The sequence below is a fragment of the Blastomyces dermatitidis genome (genome assembly GCF_000003525.1).
Source record: "Blastomyces dermatitidis ER-3 genomic scaffold supercont1.2, whole genome shotgun sequence".
NCBI lineage: Eukaryota > Fungi > Ascomycota > Eurotiomycetes > Onygenales > Ajellomycetaceae > Blastomyces > Blastomyces dermatitidis.
Genome location: NW_025544775.1, coordinates 6759362 through 6779058, shown reverse-complemented (window position 1 = coordinate 6779058; position 19697 = coordinate 6759362). Strand labels below are relative to the sequence as shown.

Here is a 19697-nt window from a genome sequence, read left to right as displayed (position 1 = left end):
CTTCAGATTTCTCTATTACTGTCTCTTCATCAGTGAGATGATACTGTCACATCTGAGTTACTCAGTCAATGAGAGAATAGTTTTCTCTCAATCACAGAAGATCTAGAATGACATTCTTATCTATAATATTAACTGTGTGAAGAAGCAGACTGCTCTTCTTGAAGATTTCTTCTAAGTCTGTGATCACACACTTCACTTGAATTATGTCAAAACAGTGATATTTTATTTCATTGATAAATTTTACATGATCTGATAAGTCTATCTTCTTTCAATTCTTTATTAAAGAAAAGAAATAGAATATGAAGTTAGTATCTATTCTGAAGTTGAGTAGGTATCTCACTGATATCTCCTCATTCAGAGTATACATTGTGATTGTAACATGAACTCAGAGATGTGAAAATTGTCAATTCTTCATTTCTTTCTCTTCTTTATCTTCTGTAGATATGTTTATCAGAAGAGAAGTTAACTTTAAGAAGATATCTTCTCAGTTTCTTCTCTTCTTCAGCTTCTTATAATCACTGATATAGTATTTATCAACTCTGCAGTTGAAACAGAGATCTTTATTAAATCTTTTTTAATATTTCTTCACAGTGAGTGAAGAATCAGAACACTTGAAACTCTTCTTTACTTTCTTTATACTGAAGCTGTCACAGTGCTGTTTAGATTCTGTTATAGATTACTTAGAAGAAGTCTTACTAATCTTTTTCTCAGAGAATTGATTATTCAAATAGATCTGAGAAGTCAGGTTAACAAGCTCAGTGCAGTTGATTAATAAACTCTGATATTATAATATTATTGTCTGCATCTTGTAAGTCAGCTTTATGAGATAAAGCTATGTTTTTAATTGATTCAAATTATCAGTTAATTTCTCTCAATATTCTTCAAATCTTGCATTGAAATCAGAAGAATTCTTATTATCTTATTAATGTAATGAGTTGAACTGCTGTACTGCTGTGAAGCTGCAGTTACAGTAATCTTCAATTTGATTCAGTAGAAAGTTCTTGAATTCTTCTCAAGTCATGACAGTATTGATATGCTCAAGCTCTCTCTTCTTGATAATTCAAGTAGTTACAGAGATGCCTTCAAGAAGGTTGACAGTGTATATTACTTGTATCTCATGAGTATTATACTGGCTCAGATTAAGGCAGAATTTCTGTTCAAGAGTACAGATAAAGCTGTGAAATTCAGACAAGATATTTCTCTTATATCTCAGAGAATCTCTGATCTTAATCTCTCTATCTTCATGATAGATGTAGGTGTGTAGAGGCTGTGACAGTAGCAGAGCAGTTGAAGAGCTCATGTCAAAATATGCAGTAGGTTCAGAAATCTCAGATTCCTGCTGAGATAGAGATGTACACTCTCTAGAAGATGATGTAGTGTTTCCTTCAGAGAGTGAAGTCAGGTTGATCTCAGTGCAGATGCATGAGACTATATCAGACTTATTAGAGCTTGACTGATTCAAACTTATAATCAGATTGAGTGATTCAAATTGTAATATGATGAAACTGAAGTAATGACTAGTCAGCAGTAATATGTAGAAATAGTTATTTAAGAAGTTATATAAGTGAGCTTGACTATCTTGCTTGAATAGTGAGCTCATAGACTACAGAGTTATTACAAGAATATCACAGATATGATACTTAGTATACTAAGAAGATTGTATGAGACATGTAGTACTCTTGTATATATTTCAGTAGAAGAAAAATGAATCACTGACTTCTTTGATAAGAAGTCAGCATCTAGCTATTCTATATAGATAATGAGCAGATACCCTTCTCTCATTTCATGAGTGAGAATAGCTGAACTGATATCTCAGCAGTGTCTCACTGTTAAGAAAGAGTAATCTGCTGACCTCATATAGAAGCAGAGTTCTTATATTCATCAATCAGATCTTTCTATGATATATCTGAATGATGTCATAGAGTAGTTGGAAACCGGTTCAGATGACTTGCGGGATGGATGAAATCATCCGCATGAAAGCGATGAGCCGTGTGGAACCGCAGCGGGGCCTTGGCGCGGCCAGAGGCGTGATAAATATCTTTATCATCATATTACAATATCACTTCTTCTATCACATAGTCAGAGAAATCAGCTTCAATAACTGTTTTATAATCAGAATTAAATGTTATTAGTAAAGAGATATTAATAAATATCTTCTTTATCTGTATAAATACAGCTTCAGTATCTGCTGATTATTGAAATACTAAGTCTTTTTTAGTAAGTTCTATAAGTGATCTCACAATATCTGAGAAGTTTCATATAAATCACTGATAGAAGTTAGTGAATTCAATGAAGCTTCATACATCTTTCACAGTATATAAAGCTTCTCATTCAAGAATGATAGAGATCTTCTCAGAATTTATTTGAATTCTCTTATCAGCTTCTATGATGAAATCTAAGTATTTAGTACTCTTGACTTCAAAATCATACTTATTAATATCAATTAATAGTTCTGCTTTTTATAGTCATTGTAATACTCTTTATACATACTCTTGATATTTCTTTCTGAATTCATTGATGAAGATGAGAATGTTATCTAGATAAGTGAATATAAATTCATTAAGAAAATCTCAGAGTGCTTAGTTGATAAATATCTGAAATATACTGAGAGTATTGATCAGTTTAAAGAGTGTGACTATTCATTCAAAGAGATTATATCATATTCAGAATGCTGTAAGCTACTCATCTTGTTCAATAATACAGATTCTATGAAATGTGACAATGATATTTAACTTTGTAAATCATTGAGCTTGTTCAATGTAAGCTAGAGTTTTATTGATAAGAGATAAAGAATAACAGTTCTTCTTTATTAATCTGTTCAATTCTCAATAATTCATGCAGAACTGAAGTTCTTCACCTGATTTCTTTGTAAAGAGAATAGAGATTGTAGTGAAAGAGTTACTAATGTATATAAATTCGTTATTCAATAGATTATTGAGTGTCTTTTAAAGAAGCAGAAGTTCATCTCAGAATATGTTATAAAGAGAGTCTTATAATAATTCAAAGTTCTTATCATTCTTTTTCTCTAACTTGATACTGTGATTCACTTTAGAATCTCATAAGAGAAGTATATTTATAATATTATCTTATTGAAAAACATCTAGATATTCATAATATTGTTAAGAGAGTTTTATATAAGAATCTGTTATTGTAACACAGAATAACTTTTCTAGAGTCTTTTTAATATTGATCAGACTAATAGAATAGATTATTATATAATTCTGCTATTAGTGACTTCTTTTTCAGAGTATTTCATACACATTGACAGAGATCTGTGTTAGATTCATGATCTTGTGAATGTCATCTTCATAGATTCTATCATTATTAGAGAATATCAAGCTTCTGTTTCAAGTATTCAATAAGATGCCTTGTTTAGATAGTCAGGCAAGTTCTAATATAAGATTATAATCAAGATTATTAGCTTCATATATATAGGCATCTTCATATTGATATTCTCTCACATCTCTGATTAACTTCATTATATAACAGATATAAATGTCTTCTAAATCATTAAATTTTGCAAGGAGTCAGAGTTTTAATAAAGAAATATACTGAAGATTATAATGTCTTACAACTGAAGATTTTATCATTACATAGTAATATAGACTTGACTGACCGTGTGACCGTGTCTGAGATCAGAATCAGAATTTTTGATAGTCTCATTGTTAATTTGACAGATCTCATTACACAGTTCTAATATTAGATAGTAGTTTCATACTGTCTCAGTGAGACTTAATGTCTACTCTTATCATATTTTTCAAATGAGATCATGATTTCCACTTCTCAATTTAAATTATTTTTATTGCTTTAAATGACTTTAAATCTCATTTAAGTGTTATCAAAAAGTGTTACTTTTTAAAAGATTAAAAATAGTCTAAAAAAACCTTAAAATGTCTAAAAATAGTAACTTGATGTCAAGAATGAAACTAAATAAAATAAAATAAGATCACTTTCTCATTTTTTTCAAGTTATGATTTCATTTTGAGATCTGATATATAGTCACTTTGCATGTTTATTTAATGATTAGTCTTAGCAGGATTCAAGCCAAGAAATGTATGAGATCAGATCAAATGAGATTAAATATGAAATTCATGATTCCGGTGATCAGTCTAATATAGACTGCTGTTCATCATGACTTTCATATTATACATATTATTAATTACAGTAGATATAAGAATTACATTCATTGTTATTTTCTCTTTAAATTATTATTATCTGATCTCTTCAAGCTTCTGTTTGTAAATTTGAACAGAAGTTAATCTTTTCTCTGTTTCATTAAGATATTCTTATAGTTATCTTCTGAATCTTTCTTCACTGTAATGTGATTAGCACAGAAAGACACTGATTCATTCTTTGAATAAGAAGACACTGATCTTTCTCTCAATTTAGAAGATATATAAATTAATCAACAGTTGAAAGTAATGTATTCTAATCAGTTACAGTTAATGTATACTTGACATTGACATTGATTAGTGACTTTCTCAGAAGTGATCTCAGAGACTCAGAAGCCTGTTCAAACAGCAGAAACTCTTACTTATATATAGACATTTGAATTTATTCAGTTCATAGCATCTGCATCATTGCTATTCTTCAGTATAAGTGTATAAGTGACTGAAGTATAATATCTTGTGTCACTATTCTATATACTCTTGAGCTTGATAAGACAGTTATTCAATATTCAAAGCTGTGTACAGAAGTCTTCATAAGTTGAGTCTTTATTTACACTTATAAGAGTCTGTAAGAGTTTAAAAGTTAATATCTTCTTAACTATGTTAATCTTTATTCAATTCTCTTAAGATTGATTATCTGCTTCTAAGATCTTGATATCAAAGTCAGGAATAAATGTTATAAGAGAAGTGTTTCTCTGTCAGATACTCTGTAATTAATCTAATATCTTCTATTATATAACAGTGTCTCAGAACAGAATATCAAGATATTTTATAATATTATCAGATATTCATAACACTGATTCACATACTTTCATTCATGAATAAAACTTCTGTTTTATATAATTCTTCAATTATTCATTGATATATTAATCTTAATTAATTAATGAACTGATGATATCTTTATCTATACTTAGTTTTATAAGCATTTTTATTCTTCATGATAAGTAGAGAGTGAGATCAGAAGTATTAAAATATATAGAAGTATCTAAGCATTCTTTCAGTGCTTTTATATTTAATTCTGTAGATGTTAAAATTATATAAGTTAATTATTAAATCTCTTTGTATTAAAGTTAGTGAGTTATATATATATTCACTATCTATTACTGTTGTAATTTTAATATTATTTAAAGTCACTGTGATATTATATCTATACTTATATTCAAGAGTTTCATATTATTATTAGACATGATTATATTAATTATTAAATGTGTAATTATATGAATATCTTATATATCTGAGATATTAAAACTCTCAGATTTGTCACTGACATTCTCTTTGTAAAATCTTATTACAGAGTCAGAATAACTGATAAGTAAGCTTCTATCTGAGAACTTAGTATCTGCTTTAACTGATTGTTTACTCTTTCTTATACATTGTTACATATTTGAATATCTCTCAATGAATAATTGTTTCTAATAAGAAGATAATATGTGAATAATCATTTCTAATAAGAAGATAATGAATGTTTTTCTAGTATAAGAGATCTACACTGAATAGATCTAGACTGATCATCAGAATCATGAATTTCATATTTAGTCTTATTTACTTTAATCTCATACATTTCTTAGCATGAATTCTGCTGGAACTGACTATTAAAAAAACATGTAAAGTGACTATATATCAGATCTTAAAATGAAATCATGAATTGAAAAAAATGAGAAAGTGATCTCATTTGATTTCATTTAGTCTCATTCTTGACATAAAGTTACTATTTTTAGAAATTTTAAGGTTTTTTTTAGACTATTTTTAATTTTTTAAAAAGTAACACTTTTTGATAACACTTAAATGAGATTTAAAGTCATTTAAAGCAATAAAAATAATTTAAATTGAGAAGTGAAAATCATGATCTCATTTGAAAAATGTGATAAGAGTAGACAGTAAGTCTTACTGAGACAGTATGAAACTACTATCTAATGTTAAAACTGTGTAATGAAATCAGTTGAATTGATAATAAGACTATCAAAAAATCTGATTCTGATTCCAGACACAGTCACACAGTCAGTCTAAATAGATTAGTATAATATTGATAGATCTTATATAACAAAGAGAAAAACATTAGAGAAGAAAAGAAAGAGAAAGTGTGAGAATCAGTAATCAGAGTGAATATTTATACATGTATGTAATAATATACACAGTGAAGCTTCAGAATGAAAGAATCTATACACATTCATAACAGCTGAGAATCAGCGATTGAGAATGACTGAGAATCAGAGTGTACGCATTCGAGAATGAAGCGGAAGAATCTATGAAGTGTAACAGAATAGTCTATATGATTGATCAGGCGCAGCCCGCCACATCTTAGAAATTCTGAGATCAAAAAATATGATCATTTTCAAGAGTATACATCTATCTTAAATATAGATTTTTTTGAAATATTAAAGAAATATTTCTATTCTTCTTCTCCTTAGCTATAAGCTAAGGTGATTTTCAAATCTCAAAGATATGTAAATATATAGTAATAGAAAGTCAAAGTTGAAGAATCTGAAAAATCCTTGTAAATCTTGAGAATCTTTATTGAAGATGAAACTGTTTCTTCTCAGACTCTATGATGAGAATTGCTCTGAGCACATGACTTGTATTAAAAGTAGGTTAGTGTCATGCCGGATTAGTTATAAGAATCTTAGAGTATAGAGTATGATTAGATGACTCACACAAGTCTTATCACTTCATATTCACTCACTTATCTCTAGCTTAGATAGCTTCTTTCTCTTCTTCTTCTTCTTCTTCAAGATTCAGTTTCAATATGATCTAGTATACTGCTGCTATTCACTCTGATAAAGTTAATCTTCATTCTGTAACATTACTGAATCTTCTCATCTCACTATCAGTCATAGATCTGCAGCATTTTTTTTTCTCTACATCTTCATATGCAGTGTCCTGCAGCAAAAAAATGGCACTTAGTCAAATCACACAAATTCAAGCTCTTACAGATCAAGTCAATAAACTAATCACTCAGAATCATCAAATAACTGATGTCAATGCACAACTGACCTGACATTTGAAAACACTGAAAGTCATCACTCACATGAAAGACGCGCCCCCGGCCCTGATTCATCATCAACTCATGATCACTGCTACTAAGGTGAAATTGCTGATGAGACTAGTGACATTCATTTCTAGCTACTGAATATGAATAACAACATCCGCGAACACTTCATTATCAATGAAGTCTTCAAAAGCTCTTTCAGCATCAGCTATCTTAGCTCTAAGATTTGTCAACATGTTCAGCAAATGCAAATAAAACATGACATGTATATCATCATCTGAGACATTCTGAAGATATGACTCTGTGACAACTATCAGAAGATTAATATGACTCTCACTGCAGAGCTATAAATAAACTTTCTTTGTATACAATACAATCAATATACTGTGAACTTCATTACTGACTTTAAGATTATTACAGCAGACTTGAAGTGAAATGATTCTGTACTATGTGTCACATTCTGTATCAAGTTGATAACATCAATTCTTCATCAGATTAATCAAGCTTACTTTAATACTTGATCAGCATTCTTCACTAAATGAAAGAAGATAGTCACAATGACAGAGAGTTACATTTCTATATCATGCTAACTCATCTCATAGAACTGTCAAGTTAAATTCAATTTTACATGAGATAATACAATATCTAACATCACTGTTAATAGAGATTGTTTCAGATCATTATATAATAGCAACAAGAATCTGAACATCACAGACAATGAATATTGAAAATGCTATGAAGATGTCTGCACCTGGTGTGAATAAATGAGACACTGAATAGCAGAATGCTACACTTGTTTAATATCAGTCTCTATACACTCATCTGTAGAGATCTGTAATCATCAGAGTATCTCTATGTCTGTGATCATCAATGATCACTCACACACAGTCTCTTCAGATTGTGCTGTCACACACTCTTCATTCTTCTCTCTCAAATCAAAAAATGAATCAGTATGTTACTAGAAGTGACTATGTGCACTGACAAGTCTCAAGTCAATCTCTTCACTCAGCAGATTAATGAATACATCTTATCTATGAAGGTCATTCACTATGACATATCAATTCTCAATATCATCTCAGCTCTCAATAACATAATACATTTTATATATCACATCTTCAACACTCTTTCTAACATAAAATACCCCAGCTGTGTCACTCTGTCAGCCTTAGTTAACTCTGACACAGAGTCAAATATCATAATCTTAAAAGTGACAGAAGCATTAAATGCTGTTAAAATACTAGTAGCAGAGATCTCTCTGAAGAATCTACAGCACTGCTTATATTAAACAGCTTTCTTTATCTACAAACTTACTCTGCTGAACTCTGATGAACAGCTGATCACACACTACTTCTGCTCTATGTCAATGATCTTACTTCTTATTCTAGGCATGCTCTGACTATATAACATGAACCTTAATATTCATTGAGACACAGGTCAGATATTCAACAGGTTTTAAGTATATCAATAATATGCAGAAGATATTCTGCTATAAAAATTCCTCAGAGAGGAAATGATTCTCATCATAGTCTGATTACAATTCTCTGAACTAACACAATCAGTATCAGACACTCTGTCATCTCAGTTAGAGAATTTTCAGAATATTTTTCATCTACTCACAGCAAACTCTCTTTCTCTTCATTCTGATACAGATATGAAGATAACTTTGATAAATGATAAGACTCTCAAGAAGAGTTCACTATATAATATAAGTGAGAAGAAACTACAGCTTCTGAAGAAGTACATTAATGAGAATTTGAAATGAGAATTCATTCAGTCTAGTAAAAGCTCTCATGCATCCTCAGTATTATTTACTCTCAAGAAGAATGACTTTAAAAGATTTTATATTAACTACAGAAATCTAAATGTAATCACAGTCAAAAATCAATATACAATATCTCTAATTTCAGAGCTTCTGAAAAGATTTAACAGAATTCACTGAGTCATAAAGCTAGATCTGATTCACATCTTTCATCTGCTACAAATCACAGAGAATTACAAACATCTCATAGCTTTTAAAATATATTATAAAAATTATGAATATCTGATTATTCTCTTCAGTCTCTGCAACTTCTTCAGTCACTTTCAACAGTATATTCAGACAGCTCTTCTTTCATATATAGACAAATTCACTGTGATCTATATAGATGATATTATCATATACACAAAAGATGACAGTCTGAAGACTTATTGATAACATATCTGAAAGATGCTTCAGAAACTCAGACAGGTCTGACTGATATACAATCTCTTTAAATGCTGCTTTCTACAGAAAGAAATTGACTTTATGAGTTATATAATCAGCTGTCACAGCACAAGAATGAATTTAAAGTGTGTAGAAGCTATAGTATCATAGCTCATCTCTAGATCTATTTAAGATGTCTGTGAATTCCTGAGATTCTGCAACTTCTATTGTCACTTCATACACTGCTATAGCAAAGTCACTCTATCAATGATAAATCTGCTGAAAGCTAATAAGATCTTTCAATGAATAGACACTGAAGACTTCAGTTTTCAGCTGTTAAAAGATGAATTTATCAAGATCTCTCTTCTCATCTTCTACTCTAATGAACTAGAAATCATAATCTTCTGTGATGTCAGTGACTATACTATAAGTGAAATTCTCATGCAGAAAGAAGCAGATGAATATCTACACTCAGTTACATTCTACAGCAGAAAAATGACAAATGCAGAATATAATTACAGCACATATAATCAGAAAATACTGACTATCATAGAGTTAATCAGACATTGAAGTCACTTCATACAGAGTAATCATCATGAAACAGTTATTTACAGTAATTATAATAACCTTCTTCTCTTTCTAATAATCAAAGTACTCAGTCATTCTCAGGCCTGCTGAGCACAGTATCTGAGTGAGTTAGATATTATTATTAAGTATAAGAAAGATTATAAAAACTCAGCAGATATCTCTAGCTAATGCTCAGACTAGACTGACTGCTGAAATCATGAATTTCATATTTGATTTCATTTGATCTGATCTCATACATTTCTTGATGTGAATCTCACTGAGACTAATTATTAAATAAACATGCAAAGTGACTATATATCAGATCTCAAAATGAAATCATGACTTGAAAAAAATGAGAAAGTGATCTCATTTGATCTCATTTAGTCTCATTCTTGATATAAAGTTACTATTTTTAGACATTTTAAGGTTTTTTTAGACTATTTTTAATTTTTTAAAAAGTAACACTTTTTGATAACACTTAAATAAGATTTGAAGTCATTTAAAGCAATAAAAATAATTTAAATTGAGAAGTGAAAATCATGATCTTATTTGAAAAATGTGATAAGAGTAGACAGTAAGTCTCACTGAGACAGTATAGAACTACTATCTAATGTTAGAACTGTGTAATGAGATCTGTTGAATTGATAATGAGACTATTAAAAATTCTGGTTCTGATCTCAGACATGATCATATGATCAGTCTAGCTCAGACTACAGATTAAAGTCAGAGAAGTTGACAGAGCTTAATAACAATTTTCATTATTATTATTATTATTATTATTATTATTCTTCAATTATAGATGTATGCAGTCAGAGACTATGACATCTACCTGAGAACTTTAGTTCTCAGGGTTTTTTCTATGTCTGTAAAGTTAACTATTGTACATTCATCAATTTCAGATATGCAAAATCAGAAAATTCCAGCCCAGAATACAAAAACTGTTTACAAATTGCAGTGTTTTAACATCTTTTGATACTTTGAAACCATTTGACAATATCATGACAAAAGAAAAGAGAGAAAGAACACAGTCTCAAAGATAGACACATTAAATAGATAGATAGAAAGAAATTGAAAGGAAAAGATACAGAAAAAGAAAAAGTAAAGAGAGACTATAATAAAACAAATTCTTAAAAGAGAGTGTATAGCTGTTTTAACAGACTATATCTGATTGATTTCCTCCTCTTCATATTCAGATAATTCTGAATTTAGCCATTTTCTTATAGCTGCTTGAGTTTCTGATAGAAAGTCTATTAAGTATTTAATTTCTGTCTCAGTTGAGAATAAGAATCTCATATTTAATTGATTTAGATCATACTTCTCTTTCAATCTGGCTCTGAGACTATTGTATAATGCACAGTGCATTATAATATGCTCAGGATTCTCATTTGTATTGCAGAATGAGCATTCTATTGAGTCAAATCTATCATCAAATCTTTGTATATAAGATTTGAAATAGCCATGTCCTAGTTTCAGCTGTATTATAGGTGAGAATATTTTCTTTTTACATTTAATTGAACAAGATTTTCACTTGGGTTTTGTTTCAAATCTTGAATAATGTATACTCTTCTTTTGTTTCTGCCAGCTTTCATTCCACTTGTCTAAACAAGATTCTTTTATTTTTCTCTTTATAAAAGACCAGAACACAATTTTTTGAATAGATCTGCTTAATTCTGCACTCTTTTTTGCAGCTGAATCAGCCAATTCATTGCCATGAATATTCATATGAGCAGGAACTCAGTGCAGATGAATTCTCAGCTTTGATGTTCTTCTCTCTTGAATTTTTAAAACAGAGTTTAAGATCAGTTCAAGATTCATTTGATCATTATGAATCTGACTATTTCTAAGTCTTTTTAAAGCAGCTTGACTATTAGAGAATATCCATGCCTCTTTCAAACAATTTCCTCTTTTATGAGATTTTATTTCAATGAGTTTGAAAGCTTTCACTATTGCAAATAGTTCAGCATCAAAGACTTCATATTCAGAGCCTAGATTCCAGAAATCTGAGATAAAATTAATATTATCTTCAGTATAAGCAATGCCTGTGCCTAATCTATTCAAGTTCTCATTTTTTGAGCCATCTGAATAAATCAGAATAGAGTCTTTTATATTGATTGTAGAAATTCTCTTCAAATGCTGTTCATATTCTTTCTCTTTTGATAGTTCACTTATTTGTAAGTCTATAAGAGATTCAAGCTTTTTTCTCCAGAGAGATAACTTCTCATGATCAACTTTTTCAATATTTAAAGAAGAAAATTGATTTTTAATCAGAGAGCATAGTCTGTACAGTTGAGAAGGCATTTTCTTTGAAGAATTATTTTCATTTCAATCAAGAAATCTATTTCAATTCAGTTCATTTTCAGAGTTAATTGATGGAAATGAAGAAGAGACTCTTTCTCTGATTATATAATTTAAGCTCATCTTTACAACTCTCAGAGCATAGTTCATACAGGCCTTTTCAAATCTAATAGTAGAAGGAGGAATTGAAGCTTCAATTTCCATTGCTTTAATAGGAGATGATTTAAATGCTCTCAGAATTCTTCTCAAGACTCTGTTTTACAGACTTTGAAAGAGTTCAGTGAAATTCCCTTGATTATTTCATCAAACTTGAACTCCATAATCAGCTACTGATGTAATACAGGCTATATATAACTGTTTCATAGTCTGAAAGAATAGACCTCTCTCTGTATTTGATAGTCTGATTATGTTGTTCAATAGTCTTTCTGTCTTGACAGTTCTTTGTTGAATGTGATATTTAAAATTCAACTTGGAGTTTAATCATACTTCTAATCATTTGACATTTACACTGGGTTTAATCTCTCTATTTAAAAGAGTTAGAGATAGTTCTTTCTCATTGAATCTAGGAAAGAAATGAATTAACTCAGTTTTATTCATATCAAATTGAATTTGATTGATATCTGCTCTAACAAAGATTTCCTTTGCAGCTTCTTCAATTACTTTCAAATTCTCTTTGATAGTTTTTGAGCTGTAGACTAGATCAATATCATCCACATAACTTGGAGATCGCACTATTCTCATATTTCTATTTTTGAATAGATATGCAGTGTATATTGCAAATAAAATGGGTGAGATTGAAGACCTCTGTGATACTCCTATTTTTATCTCAGTCTTGTCTTGTTTCATTTCATCAAAGAAGAGTTGTATAATTCTTTTAGACATAAAACAGTTAACTCATTTTATTAGGGAAAGTGGCAGTTTTAATATCTTCAATGTCTGAATTAACTTTGACTTTGAAACATGATCAAATGCTTCTTTTATATCAATAAAAACTGCAGTTGAGACCAGACTTTCATGCTTTGCTATTTGAATATCATAAATAAGTGAGAGAACAGTGTCAATTGCAGAACACTGTTTTCTATCTCTCATTTATTCACTGAATAAAAGAGAATCATTTATAAAGCTTATAAAAGATAGTTGAGTAGCTATTATCTTTTCTAAAACCTTTCCTAGGCAGTTCAATAGAGATATTACTCTATATGACTTAGGAATTGAAGTTTTTCTATTAGGTTTTATAAGAATCACTCTAGTGGCTTCTCTTCAGCATTCAGAATGATATTCATTTTTCAAGAGATTGAAAAAGACCTCAAAATATTCATTCTTTAAGTAGGAATATATATTTTGAATAATTAAGTGATTAATTGAATCAGGACCTGCAGCAGTTTTAACAGAACTTGAGAAAATAGCTGACTCTAATTCATCTTGTATAAGATCAGGCCATTCTCAGTCATTTTCATCAATGTAGTTGAGAAGTGATATATTCTCTTTCTCTGAATCTGAATCTGAATCTGGTGAGTTCTGAAAGAGAATTCTCATAAAAGCTTGATATTTTTTCTCAAAAGAGTTTGCTGTATATGATTCATTCTGAAACTCATATTCTAAGACTGGAAGTTTTGCTACACTTCTTGTTTTAGTATAGTTAAAAGCTTTAAAAACTTTCTTCTCTTATGCTTCTTCAAGAAATTTATTCCAGCAGTCTGTTTTAGCTCTTTTAATATCTGAAAAGTATTCATTTCTGACAGCTTTGAACTCTTCATCAGATATTACATCATTCTTTCAATCTCTTCTAGCAGTAGCTAATTCTTTTCTTTTAGATGAGATATTCTCATTTCATCAAGGTTTTGAATACTCAGAAGATTTTCTCTTTGAAATATTATCTCTAACACTTGTTAGAATAATAGATGTAATAAGCTTAACTCTATTCTTAAGCATTTCATTTGAGATATCTTGACCAGAATTTCAATATAGCTTATTCTGTCTTTCAGATTTAAACAGTTTTATACTTTCTTCAACTGCTTTTCAATCAGCTTTTTCAAAGTTATACTGATTAGAGAGAAGAGGATTTTCACTCATTTGTTTTTCACTCAGTTCAATATTAAATTGAATAATCTCATAACCTGATTCTGATGTCTCATTTGAATCAATAAATCAGTTTACAAGTCTTCTTTTCATTAGATTTTATGACATGAAGATTAGATCTATAATAGACTTCTGTTTCATGCCTTTTCTAAAGAATGTTTGTTGATCAGACTTATTCACTAAATCTATTGAATGCTCAAAGATTCATTTAATCAGATTATCAGCTCTCACTACTCTCTTGCATTCTGAATTCTATCAGAGATGATGTGTATTGAAATCTTCCACAATTATAGAGTTTCTTGATGAAGTTATGTTCAGAAATTCTTTATCAATTGTTCAGATATTGTTATTTTTCTTCAATGACTTTTCATTATAGATATTTATAAGCTGTATAGTATCAAACTCATTTTCTTTATCTATAATATCACTCATCAGAATATCAGAGTCAGATATGATATCAAATCTTAGATTAAATTGATATCTTAATCTCTTTCTTTCATAGATCACTACTCTTGACTTTATCTCAGACTTTTGAGATAAAAAGCAGTAGTAGCTTGAATGAGAAATGACATATTTTTGCTCAGCATTAAAATTCGGCTCCTGAAGCAGTACAAAATCAACTTTTTGTTCAAATACAATTTGAAGACAAGAATAAATGCAATTTGAGTTTCTATTCACATTATTTTGAATAAATGTGATTTTTGAAGAGTTTTTAAACTTTTTTTGTTGTTTTTGTTGTATATTTATACTAAAAGAGAGTAGAGAAGAATCTAATCACTATCATCAGATAGTAGATTATAACTGTTCTGAAAAGTAGAAATCTCAACTGCTTGCATTATATCTAGTTTATCATCAGAGTCATTTCTCAATTCTCTAATCTTAACAGAAGTTTGAGGATTCAAATTCTGTTTACATTTTGCTGAAGAATTGAAGTTTGAAGACTTAGATAATTGAGAGTTTCTTCTTTTTGAGCTTGCAGTTGTGAGTTTACTGGCTTGACTCTTCTCTTCAGTTCTAGATTGACTTTGAGCTTCATCTTTTCTCCAGTTCTTTTGAGTTCTAGAAGCAAACATACATTCTTTTGAGCTAGATGCATGTTTTTCTTTGCAATTAGAGCACTTAAGCAGAGTATGTTGACAAATTTCACCTCTTTTTGAGCATGTTTCACATTTATGCTCACTAGTTTTGTGATCTCTGGCACAGAATGCACATTTTGAGTCTCTAAAACATGAGATTGCAAAGTGTTCATATCTTTGACAGTTTGAACACTGTGTTTGAGCTTTGAGATTCATTCTTGAGTCTTTGTATTCATGAACTCTCATTTTCAAACCTGCTACTCTTACTTCAGAGATCTTTGACTGTTCAAGTGTTTTTATATATACTAGAACAGAGGCATTTCTCCTGCTTTGTCTGAACTCAATTGAATTTAGTCATACAGGCTTCTTTCTCAGTTGAATGAAGTTGTATTCTTTCAATTCATTTTTGAGAAGTAGCATTTCTTCTTCACAGTCAAAAATTTCAACTGAAATATCATGAAGAATGAATTTGTCTCACTTTTCATCTCTTTTAGATAGAATTATTGTGTTTAGCAATGATTCTACTGCTGACTTTCAGAGATTCTCATTCTGAATAAGGAATTCAGCACTGAATTCAGGCATTGTAGTCAGAATAATAGAGTTTTCAAAGAATGATGACTCAATTGAAGCTATAACTGGTTTTTAAACTTCAATATCAGTCATCAACTGAGAAAAGAACTGCTGATTAATTTCATTTCTGATTCTGAAAATGAGATTTGAGTTTAGCTTGTTTCTTTGCAGAATGTCCTGGTTTGAGACTTTGAGAATGAGTCTTCTATTTCTAGAGATTTGAAAGTTTTTCTCTTTTTGCATTTTCTTTTTCACTTTTCTATGAATAGAGGCATGAGCAGTATTCTTCTCAGTTTTCTCAGGATTTTGAGCAGGTTTTGAGACAGCAGGTTTAGAGACAGCAGATTCAGCTGCTTGAGCATATGTTTTCTTCTGATTCAAAGAAGAAGAAGAAGTAGGAAGAAAGAAAGAAGAAGAGTAAGATGAAGAGTCAGTGATTGTACTAGGAATTTTCAAGGTTTTTTGAACTGTGTTTGAGATTCCAAGTTTGAACTTGATCATCTTCTGTAGTTGTCTGACCTGAGCATGAAGAATTAACAGAACTTCTTCATTCATCTCACTCAGACACTGCTTTTCAAGAATCTTGCTTGCTTTTTCAAGTTTCTGTATTTCAAGAACTTGTTGTTTCTCTATTTCTTCTTTCTTTCTTCTCTTCAGAATTTCAATCTCAGGAATAGCATTTGAGAAAGCATCTTTTTCCACATCAACTGAGTGTATTTTTGAACTCATTGTTTTCACTCAATGAAAAGTTGATCAGACTGTTTCAATTGAGATATTTCTAAGTCTGTTTTCAATTGAAAAGTTGATCAGACTGTTTCAAAAGAAGAATAAAAGACTTTTGTGTATAAAACACCTGATTTTTTTCACACTAGTTCAGTAACTAGGTTAGATTTTTGAAGAGAATCTAATAAACTAAAATTGATTTTTAAGATAAATCAATAAAATCTTTACAATCTCTTTCTTGGGATACAGTGAGAAAAAGTATGATATCAATTGATAATAAATCAGATGATATGACAGTTTTTGAGAGAAAAACTGACAAAAAATAAATCAATTTTTTGCAGAGAAATTGATTAAAACTATTCAATTTTATTCTAAATCATTCAATTCTTCTCACACAAGTGTGCAACACAGTTTTTGTATTCTGGGCTGGAATTTTCTGATTTTGCATATCTGAAATTGATGAATGTATAATAGTTAACTTTACAGACATAGAAAAAACCCTGAGAACTAAAGTTCTCAGGTAGATGTCATAGTCTCTGACTGCATACATCTATAATTGAAGAATAATAATAATAATAACAAGTGTGCAACTCAAATCAGTTAATAAAAAGTGTAAAAAAGAATTAAGTATTAATAAAAGCTCTTCAGCCACTGAAAAAGTAATTCTTACTTAAAAGAATATGAAATTATGACAGAAAACAACTCTGTTTTTAATTCTTTGTAAGAATATTGTGTAAAACTCAGAGAAAAACATCTTACTTTTTCAAGAGAAGTAAAAAACTATTTCTAAGATCTTTTTTTTTTTGCATTAACTGCTGTAGAAGAATGAGATAGAAACTGCTAAGATATGCACTACTATATATTCTCTATCAAGACTTTCTCTCTTCAGAGTCTTGATATTATAGAGAATATAAGTCTGTTTCTATATGATAATATAAATATTGCCAGCAGGATGTAGAGGAACTGGTTATTTATATCTCAAAATAGAAGACTTTGTCAATGATTATATTAATATAGAGTTAATTCTCAAATTCAATAGAAATCTAGTGTTGCTGTTCTCAATCCCTTGCAGAATCTATTGAATATTGAGATATTAAAACTAGATTTAATATATCTCACTGTGCAGGGATCAAAGGCTCAGTCAGATCTTGAGATATACTGATTTTATAGTTGTTGATGTGCTGTTGACTCATTGTTCACTGATTATGTATTGAATACTGTTACTGAGGTATCTTTTTGTATCATTCTGCTGGGGATGGGCCAGATTGAGAGGGGTAGTACAGGGGTGAGACTTGGTGTTGAAGTCTAGATACACTGGCGGCGGACTGTGGAGGTTGCACTTCAGAAGAGTCTGTTGATTATGTGCTTGATATTATCGCTGAGGTATCTTTTTGTATTTTTCTGCCGGGGATGGGCCAGATTGGGAAGGGCGGTACGAGGGTGAGACTTGGCGTTGGTGTTTTGGAACATCAAAGATGGACAGGGTTTTCGCGGAGGTCGCTCCTCGGATATCTCCACAACTACAGGTCGGGGGTCTTCCAAAATCGAGAAGATTGGTGCATATGGCTAGGTCACTTCACCTTACAATTTGTATGGCACTCTGGCCCGGGGTTGTGGTGTGGTAGGGGAGAACGGGGGATAATCCCACACAGGAGCTTCGAACAACGTCCAGTTCACATTTGGCTGGATAACTCCACCACCACACAGGGTATGCGGTCGGCGATGGGGTCAAAATGCTCGTATGATCGAGGGCTTTTCGATGGATCTATCGGCGGGTTCTTATTCGAAAAATCGAGCGAGTTCGTGGTGGAGCGGTTGGTCAACAATTTTCATCACTTTCTGAACAGATTGTAAGATCATCTTTATTAAGTCAAAATAGCTGCTATGTTAATAGCTGCAGATATGTATTATAGTGATGACTTCACTCTCAGCCTGCTTCTAGACATTATACATCAGCATCTTTCAGAGAATCTTGAATCTCTTATCTCTCTTACTGATCACAATCATCTAGAGAATTAAGCTATTGAAAATGAACTGCTTTTCTATCAGAATTATATTATAGTCTCTAAATATCTTCTTACAAAGCAACTTCTTCTAAAATACTTTCATGATACTTTCACTCATCTATTTATCTCAGAATTTTGACAAACTCTCTTACAAACTCTGAGCACAGATCACAGACTTTCAACAGTATATTATTCACAGACTGATGAATAAATAGAAAGACAGAACTGAGAGTTAGAAATCTATATTCATCTTTATATAGATTATCTTCAAATCAACTGAGTGAATCTTCTAGCTCTTGCAGAGTTTGTATATAGTAATTCAGTTCATTCAGTACTAGATATCACATTCTTTTTCATGAATCTAGAACATCATTTATCACTGCTGACTATATCTGACTTCTCAGTCTCAGAACTGAATCACTCAGATACTGAATATCACACAGTACTAATCAGAGAAGCTCAAGAAGAGACTTACTTCTATCTACTATATATCTAAGATTTCATGACTTACTATGTTCACAATAATTCTCAAGAATTCAAAGAAGAAGATCTAGTCTTTCTCAATAATAAAAATATAAAAATAAGATGCTCTAATAAGAAGTTGAATCATAAGTTTCTAGAACTCTTCACAGTATAAAAACATATTGATATTCAAGTCTACAAGCTATCACTATTCTCATTATACTGTATATATAATGTTTTCCATGTCTCTCTTCTAGAATCTTACAGAGTTATAGAAATCAATAACAATCACACATTCTCAGAGATTATTCACTCAGAGATAGACAATGCAGATGAAGACTATGATATTGATGAGATTCTAGATGTGAAACTTATAAGAGAAAACAAAGTCAAGTTTCTCATATATTAACTTGAAAAAGAATCTCAGTCTGATAAGTGAATGTACTCTGCTCATCTTATCAATACTCAATTATATATAGAGATCTTTTATAAGCACTATTTACACTGACTGCAGTCTTCTTCACTCAGTAACACTATTCTCAGTATATCAGCTAGAATAATTAATCAAGTAGATATGCTTTT

The 19697-nt window shown here is 30.4% G+C and overlaps 1 protein-coding gene across 2 annotated transcripts; it reads left to right on the top strand.

Moving 5' to 3' along the window:
- Nucleotides 1-18008: 18008 nt before the first annotated feature.
- On the top strand, nt 18009-18501 carry BDCG_16534 (the record flags this gene model as incomplete). Of its 2 annotated transcripts, XM_045425754.1 has the most annotated exons (2): nt 18009-18237; nt 18355-18501. In XM_045425754.1, exons 1-2 carry the CDS (start codon nt 18058-18060, stop codon nt 18499-18501), a joined length of 327 nt encoding a protein of 108 aa, XP_045279960.1. In that variant the 5' UTR covers nt 18009-18057. The 2 variants fall into 2 exon arrangements, with proteins under 2 accessions (XP_045279960.1, XP_045279961.1); XM_045425753.1 differs by having other exon boundaries at nt 18009-18501.
- Between the last annotated feature and the right edge of the window lie 1196 nt (nt 18502-19697).